This window comes from Tursiops truncatus, chromosome 8 (assembly GCF_011762595.2).
Source record: "Tursiops truncatus isolate mTurTru1 chromosome 8, mTurTru1.mat.Y, whole genome shotgun sequence".
Taxonomy (NCBI): domain Eukaryota; kingdom Metazoa; phylum Chordata; class Mammalia; order Artiodactyla; family Delphinidae; genus Tursiops; species Tursiops truncatus.
In genome coordinates this window covers 9,438,443-9,447,657 of record NC_047041.1, presented here as the reverse complement: position 1 = coordinate 9,447,657, position 9,215 = coordinate 9,438,443, and the positions used below count along the sequence as shown (strand labels likewise).

The following is a 9,215-nucleotide window of genomic DNA, read 5'->3' as shown; positions in this document are numbered from 1 at the left end:
ACAATCTTCCTCGCCAAGCAACCTCTCTAAGAGTTGGGAGACTTACCTTACCTATGGCCCAAGGTATATCTACCTTTCGTCTTTGGTCAGCCTGCTCCCACTACTGAAGAAAAAATAAATTCACTCTCCTGGACCTTCATACCACCACCTGCCCCATCTCCCAGCCAGAAAAGTTGCTTGGACAAACCCGTTTAGCCTACCAAGAAAAGGATGGAAGGCATAGAGCCTCATCTTGCTCATCTCTTGGACCTAGTATAGAGTCCAGTAAGCAATAGGCACTTAATAGATGCTAAATTGCATGCAGTGAACCAGTGTAAACCTCAAAAAGAGTATAAGCAAGGGATGTGCGATTTTTTAAGTAGAGAGAACATCCGCCTTAAGGAAACAAGATTAAAATTCCTACACCTGTATATAAAAAGATTCTTGAGTATGATGCTTACCGGTACATAACTGATACAAACAGAACCATCAGAAGAGCACTCTCTCCAGGGTTTTTCTCAGAACAACTTTAACATCCTTATTCCTCAAACTGTAGATCAGAGGGTAAGCATGGGAACCACACTGGGGTAGAAGACTGAGGCAAATTTACTCTGGTCCATAGATCCAGGAAAAGAGGTTTTCAAATAGGTGAATGCCCCTGACCCAAAGAACAGAGTCACAGCAACGTGGGAGCCACATGTGCTAAAGGCTTTGGACCTGCCCTCAGTGGAAGGAATACGGAGGATACTGGAGAGAATCAAAGCGTGAGATGAATATACTGATAAGGGGTATTGTGATGACCACGCCAACAACAATAAAAAACACCAGCTCATTGACGTGGATGCTGGCGCAGGAGAGCTGCAAGAGGGGGAGGACTTCACACAGGTAATGGTCAACGATGTTGGAATCACGGAAGGTCAGTCTCAGTATGCTTCTGGTGTGGGCCATGGCCCCAGAAAACCCTATCACATACGAACCAAACATCATCAGAGAACAGACATGAGGCGACATGGTGACCATGTACAGCAGAGGATTGCAGATAGCCACATAGCAATCATAAACTATCGATACCAACGCACAGCACTCAGAATTGACAAAGAAACAGAAGAAAAAGAGTTGAGTCATGCATCCCACGTAAGAAATGATGTTTTCTGACACAAAATCGTTCAGCATTTTGGGGGTAAACACACAGGAAAAACAGAGATCTATAAAAGACAAGTTGAAGAGGAAAAAGTACATAGGAGTGTGAAGGCTAGAATTCAGCCCAGTTAAGGTGATCAAGCCCAAGTTGCCCACCACAGTAAACACAAAGATCCCTAAGAACAGTAGGAAGAGGGGAAGCTGCAGCTCTAATTGTTCTGATAATCCCACAAGGATAGACTCAGTCACTGAGGAGCTGTTTCTCAGAGCCATTCTCTTCTGGGGAGCTGTCTGTGGAAACAAGGGGCAAAATACATAGACTGGTTATAGGCACAAGCATGGCTGATGGAAGAAAGGTCTAGAAGATGAGCCAGTGCATGGATGCCCTCCTTTGTGCCTTTCTTCTCTCATCTATGCCCCCCCCCAAGCTATTGACAATGTGTCTGTGACTATATCTCAGCTCCCCTGGGTTGATCGTGAATCCAAGCTAGAGTCTGTTAGCATGGGCAGCAAGAGTTCTGTCCCCACCTGGGAGATGAGGGGATGGAGCCCCTGAATCGGCTGCCCAGCGGCTCTCAGAAGGACCTTCCAAGAGCCAGCAGGAGTACAACCCGAGCCCACTGCCTCAGGCTCAGAGACAGGAGCTCTCCTGTCGCCATTGTCTCCATTCATCCTGCCTCCCTCTCCCAACTAGATACGGGGTTCCCGCCATGGGGAGAAAGCCAAGAGTGTCCCCTCTGTTTGCACCTCCTACCTTCCTCCTCTCGGTCCCTTCACTGCATTTCACACCAGAGTCAGTGTTAAGAGTAGGGAAGGGCTCAATACATCCCAGACCCCTTATTTGTGAGTTTAAAAGAAAGCCATCAGGAAAATAGGAGTCAGACATTCACCTTCCTCCTCCTTGCCCCCCAAAGTCCTGGGCCCTATGCAATCTCTTTTTCCATTATCTCAAAGGAGAAAATGGTGTTAGTGCATAAAGAAGACAGCCTCAAGCTTTAACTCTTCTGATTCCGTTGGTGCTGAGAATCAGAGCTTTTACAGACCCCAGTCTCCAAGGTGCTCTAGGAACAGACCAAGATTTCTGTTTGTGGATTTTCCCAGATGGTATATACATCAACTTTAGGAGAAAAAAAACAGCAACGCTCATTTTCACCAGAACCCCAGCTGGCATATCATGAAGAACTTTATGCTACTTGATGGTCTCAGGGATCTGATTAGATACAGTTTCAACCCCCTGGGAATTTCTCAGAGATGTGTCCCTACAGGGAAGAAATTGTACTGTCTTTGTTTACAGCCTGGATGATGATGTTTACCTAGCATCTTGGGACGCAGGTGTTCTACTCAGACTTCTCCTTATCTCCAAGGACTTAATGTTGTTTAGTGTTGAATTGGAGGGGGGGGACCCTCAGTTTTCCTATCCTTCATTAAAGCTTGGCACTTACACTTGACATTAAGAGAGGATGATCCCAAACTAATTTCAGCCACTATTTCTAAATTTTCAAAGGGAGTTTTGAGAATAGGACAAAAAAAAAAGTTAGGTCAGACTTGTAGGTGATACGGAAAGCACCTCAGACAAAATGTTTCTAGCACCATGAGCTGCTCAGAACAGTGGAGACACCCCCCGCCCCAAACACCACCTACTCTCAGCTCTACTAAGGGCCATAGGCCAGCTTTTACTATATATGAAGAGATTAAAATATCACATCACATATGCAAAGAAGCGCACACACACACACACACACACACACACACACACACACACGCCCCTTTACAAAGTTACTCGATGGATGTGTGCAGGCTAAGGTATTACCAGGAGATGTACCTAAAGGTTTTAATCCTGTCATCCTCCAGATGACAAAATTGTTCTCCATGTGATCTGCTACATGAATATTCTAAGAAATATTCAAAGATATGTGAGCAACTACATTTGTAAGTTTCCACTGAAGCTGCCTAAAATAATCCCAGATTGCTTGGAACAGTCCTGATTTACATCCATTATCCCTGTATAATTATTAATAGCAAACCTTCTCACTCTCGAAAGTGTCTGGATTTGGATAACAAATTATATGGTCACCCTACTAAAAAGAGCATAAGCAGCTATTCAGGTCCTCTGGCTCCTGCTGTCTCCTAGACCCACTGACTTCTATCCACTTTCTGACCAAGGGAGTCTCTCTGTCCTTCACCCTCCTTACCTTGAGAGTTCTCCTTCCCTGAACCTACTCTTCCTGGCCAACCAGTACTATCTCATCAGTAGATTTTGGCTTAAAAGTGGGAAGGCATTAACTTCGGGCTGCTTCTGATTTATACCTAGCAAAAAACCCTAAAGGAAATGAAGTTAAAACCGTAGTTACCTGCCTAAAGTATGTGGAAGGGGAATAGGGGGAGAAGAATTACATAGGAACAAGGAATAAAACATTGGTACAATTCTATATTGCAGTCATTGGTACCATGGTATAATATTGTTGTATATTGCTGTATATGGTACAATACATTGATTAGTAGTATTTAACAAACTTGGACATATACATACATTTTGACCCAGCAGTTATACTCCTAGATGTATACCGAATAAAAATAAGTATACACATGTATACCCTAAAAACATGCCAAAAAGTTTCATGAAAGTTAAACAGATAAACGTCACAAACCTATTATGGGACAAAAGAAGCCAAGGACAAAAGAAGGCATACTTTATGATTCTATTTATATGAAGTTCAAAGGCAAGGAAACTAATCTTCGATGTTAGAAGTCAGATAGCAGTTATTCATGGTTGGTCAGTTGGGGACTAGTGACTGGAAAGGTCTATGAAGGGTGCTTCAGGGTTGCTGACAATGTGCTGTTTCTGACAGGGGGGCTGGTTACATGGATGTGTTCAGTTTGTGAAAATTCATCCAACTGTGTTCTTATGTTACCCTTCAATTAAAAGTTTACGTAAAACATAAATGGAGAACAAAAACAAATGAATATCTTAATAAATCATCCCGCGGAATTACTTTAACACTAAAATTACTAAACACCTTTGAGGCATAATTCCCTAATTTATAAAATGGAGATTTACTAACCTACCAACTTTCAGTATGATAACACATGCAAAAGTACCTTTTTTATTTCTCATCTATCTTACTTTTCTTAAAATAAAACCCCCTTTTGTTTCTTATATAAAAGGGAGGAAATCAAGAGGAAAAGGAATTAATGCTTATGGAGCAACTGCAGAGCACCTGGCATTATGCTGGATGTTTTCTATGTATTATGTTTATAACAACTAGACAGTGTGCATGTGTGGCAGATTATTCTTTCCAAAGATGGCCATTCCAGCACACACATACACATACACATACATACATACATGTATCTTACATCCCACATGCTCTTGGTACAATGAAACTAACACTCCTCCCATAAAGAGATGGTGTCTATGCTTTCTAACCTTGCATCTAGGCAGGGACTTGGGATTTCTCAAACCAAGAGTATGGTAGAAGTGATGCTTTGTGACTCAGTCATGAAAGAATACAGCTTTCCCTTTCTCTCTCTCTCTCCCCCTTCCCCCCTCCTTCTCTCTCTCTCCCTCCTTCTCTCTCTCTCTCTCTCTCTCTCTCTCTCTCTCTCTCTCTCTCTCTCTCCCCCCGTACTCTTATTCCTCTTTTGTCATCCCCAGCATCTCAGTCATGTTGGAACACTCTGGCTTTGTCTCCAAAAACACCACAAAGCAGAAAGTTTATGGCAGTTTATCCAATGTTGAGGGAGAGCAGAAGCCCTCTAGGGGCCAGGACAGTTTCTAGTACAGGTCAGGATTACTTGGTCTAATTCCCCCTCACTACTCAGAGAAATCTTTTTCCAGTTCCATATTTAGATGATGTTTTTGAGGTTTATTTTTGTGAAGAAAATAGTTATTTCTTTCTAGTACATAATTTCTTACCCACTGCACTTCCCCCTCTTAAATAACAGGTTAGCAGATGTGTAGCAATGACCCAGCAATGGAAGAGTAAGAAAGAATTATCTCTGTTCATTAGAGTAGAAGTCAGTGTATTCATTTATTCATCATCCAATAAGTATTAAGGTTAGCTATTTCCAGCAATCTTGCAAACTTTATATTCAGAAAAATCTCTCCTGATATAACAAAACCAAGAATCTAGAATAAAATATAAAAATCATCTATTTGTTAATTTTTGAACTGACAGAAACTAAGTGAACTCCTATGAGAGCAAAAGAGAAAAAATAAGGATGTAATAATCCAGAGGGGTGCACAAGCACTGAACCTGGGGTTTGCCCTTGGGGAACTAGTAGATGCCCTGTGGCCCAGAGTCAGAGTTTAATTGGGTTACCTATGCAGGACATAAGAGATAAAGCCTGGGAATCAAGCAGGTTGGGAGTTTGGAACCTGTTGATGCATAATACTAGATCCCCAAAGGGAAACATCTTCCATGGCTTAATTAGAGGAAGAGAAAAGCTCACACAGGAAGAGGGCAGAGATATGTATCTGTCTTGGCCTTGGCTCTAGAAGGGCAGACAAAGAGATAAAGTTATCCCCTGAAAAGTTCTAACCACCTCTGTGTTTTAGGTGGAAAATTCATATTACATATACAACCAAAACAAAATCCTTCTTGGAAAAATACAGTTTAAATCAAGATATCAAAGACTTTCCCCAGATAAATATCCAAGGATCATAAGCTCTTAATGAAAACCACTAAACAAACACAAAATAAGCCGCCAGGATGAGAATCACCATAAATGAAAAATCACAATCTGTACAACCAGACCTGCGAAACTATTAGGCTTATCAGGGACAGAATACAAAAAAAATGTACTTGATGTATTCAAAGGAAAAAAAATTGAAAGTATAATGAAGGAAAAATCAAAATTGACAAGGCATATTTTTTTAAAGACTCAAATAGAACTTTATTTATTTATTTGCCACGCTGCGCAGCTTGTGGGATCTTAGTTCCCGAACCAGGGAATTCCCTCAAATAGAACTTTTAGAAATAAAAACATGATTGTTGAAATTAGCAACTGTATGAATATGTTAAACAGCCTATTAGACACAGGTAGAGAGAAAATAAGTAACTTGGAGAGTAGAAATTATCCAGAAGCCAACATCAGCTAGGGGGATGGGGAAATAAATATCATTTAGAAATATAACCCAAGAAATGTAGAAGTAAAGAAGGTCCGACAGATATATAGAGAGCATTTACCACATTCTAGGCCCTGTGTTTTGCACTAAAAATAAAGCAACAGTGGAAACAGATGTACATAGTCCCTGTTCTTTCAAACATGTAATTTATATGGAGAAACCTAGAATAAACAGATACTTCTAATAATCAATTAGAAATACAGTAAGTGTGCCAGGAAGAAGTTATGGGGTGCTATGAACCCATTTAATGGAGGGTCAGGGAAGGCCTCCCTGAGGAAGTGAAATTCAGGTTTAAACCCAAAAAGTAAGTAGGGATAAGAATAGTTGTTTGTTTGTGACTGTCCAGCATTGGCACTCCTTCTGCATTTGGGAATCCGCCCTTGTCTGAGCCTTGGATGGAGCCAGGACTTGGCCTCTTTCCGTGAAATCTCTCCAGAGGACATAAGACCTGAGCTCAGCTCAGATGTTCCCATGCAGGTCTCTGAGTCTGGGGCAAGTGACACAAGAAACAAGAACAACTTATATTTCTTTTTGGCACAAGGAAAGAAAAGAAAAAAATTGATCAGTCAATAACAAACATCAGGTGTTGCTGGTGCCAGCAGGAGCAGCCAGCTCAGCCTATCCAGATGGTTCTGAGGTGTAACTTGGCTGTGATTCCACCACCTGGCTTCCCCTGGTTGCTGCCTGACTCCAGAAACTGGTTCCTCAGTCTGCTCTAAGATTCTGTGAACCACCCCATTTCTTGACAACTCCCTTCTCTGAAGAAGTTAACCAGAATCAATGTCCGCTGTCTGCAGTCAAGAACCCTGGCTGGTAGAACAGGGACTGGAGATTAAGGGGAATGTGGGCGGGGAGTGGATTCAGGGAAAGCATTCCAGGCTGTGGGGCAGCTTTCTCACATCCCTGTGATGAAGGCAGACACACCCGCCAAAATCACCTTCTTAAAAGGGTGTAACAAACTCCCAGAGATTTTCTTTATTTTGAATGATTTTTCCCTTCCACGGAACTGTTGTGTGGATGTGGTTTAGAGGATAAAGTGAACACACATTCCAGATTCTGGAGACCATTCTTCATACTCCTACACAAAGTTTTTTAAAACCTTCAATTCTCCAATGACTCTTCTTTTCTTTAATAAGCTGCTTTTCTAGCTAAACAGAAATGCATTTGATTAATTGTCTGAACAGCTTTTTTAATGCTCTGTGGGCCATAACAACAACAGCAAATAATAATAAGGATTATGTTTAACATCTAAGAAAGCTAATGACAGAAAAATTATTTTTATTAATGATTAAATTGCTAGTGTGTGTTTATATTGGTCATTGTTATTATAAGGGTCTATTTTTCATGGGCTCTGTATACACTTTGTTGTCTTTGCAATACCTTATAAAATCAATACATGGAATAGCTTTCTGCGTACCTTGTAAAACGTGGAAAATAATTTACTCTTAAAAATCATTTATATAGGGCTTCCCTGGTGGCGCAGTGGTTGAGAGTCCGCCCGCCGATGCAGGGGACACGGGTTCGTGCCCCGGTCCGGGAAGATCCCACATGCTGCAGAGCGGCTGGGCCTGTGAGCCATGGCCGCTGAGCCTGCGCGTCCGGAGCCTGTGCTCCGCAACGGGAGAGGCCACAACAGTGAGAGGCCTGCGTACCGCAAAGAAAAAAAGAAAATCATTTATATAGTATTATGGAAAGTGTATCTTTGATTTTGCAACAGATCTTTATTCGGAAACAGTCTCCAATTATTACATTGTTACTATGGAAACACACAGTCTGCTTTATGATGTGGTTTTAGAAATGCATTGCTATTAGTCTTGAATGATAAGTAGAAGTTTACCAGCAGAGAATATCAGGAGGATGTTCTGGGCAAAGGGAATCACAAAAGGAAATATTAAAGGTCATATGGGGGGGAGGGGAAGCACTGCAAATTTGGGGAATGGAAAATGACACAGACTTGAATCGTATACATGGCAGAGAGGGGTGGGAGGTAGCTGGGTTAGATTAAGGGTGATAGTATATTATATCCTTCTTCCCTCTCTGAGTCCAGAATCAATTGAGAAATTAGATACAGAAGTCAGACAGGAAAAAAAAATGCCAGCTTTATTTCTGATAAGGTTGATTGGAAGACCCAGCTTGGTTGTACATCTACATCCAAGGACCCTATAGCTCCCTCATTGCCCACCATAGACTAAATTTATGAATCCAGGTCTAAACTGAGCTGGACAACTGTTGGTGTTCTCGTCAAAGAAACAGAGTTGCAGATGGAACAGATGAGTGGAGATCCTGAGAATGTGCCTGTCCTAACTAGAAATGAGATGGGCTATAGGAAGGGGGCTGGGCCACACTAAGCCACATTATAAGTTAACTCTCCCAATTTCTGATCAGTCCTATAAACCAGCGGTCCCCAACCTTTTTGGCACCAGGGACCAGTTTCATGGAAGACAGTTTTTCCACAGATGGGGCTGGGGTGGAGGGTTGGGGGGGGATGGGGATACGGTTCAGGCGGTAATGTGAGCGATGTGGGGGATGGTTCAGGCAGTAATGCCAGTGATGGAGGGGATGGTTCAGGAGGTAATGCGAGCGATGGAGGGGATGGTTCAGGCGGTAATGTCAGCGATGGAGGCGTTGCTTCAGGCGGTAATGTTAGCGATGTAGGGGATGGTTCAGGCGGTAATGCCAGCGATGGAGGGGATGGTTCAGGCGGTAATGCCGGCGATGGAGGGGATGGTTCAGGCGATGGTTCAGGCAGTAATGCGAGCGATGGAGGGGATGGTTCAGGCGGTAATGCGAGCGATGGGGAGCGTCAGGTGAAACTTTGCTCGTGCACCACTCACTTCCTGCTGTGCAGCCCGGTTCCTAAGAGGCTACTGACCGCTGGTGGTCCGTGGCCCGGGGGTTGGGGACCCCTGCTATAAACCATCCTCTCCTTTGGGGTGAAGTGGGGAGAATAAGGGGGAAGAGAAAGGGT

General features: G+C 42.7%; 1 protein-coding gene across 1 annotated transcript; it reads right to left on the bottom strand.

Annotated features, from left to right (window-relative positions):
• Nucleotides 1–468: 468 nt before the first annotated feature.
• Nucleotides 469–1,395, bottom strand: LOC101328892 (olfactory receptor 8B4-like). Its single transcript, XM_019942029.1, is given in 3 exon segments — nt 469–545; nt 548–744; nt 746–1,395. Coding segments are annotated over 3 exon segments (921 nt in total). The 5' UTR covers nt 1,393–1,395.
• Between the last annotated feature and the right edge of the window lie 7,820 nt (nt 1,396–9,215).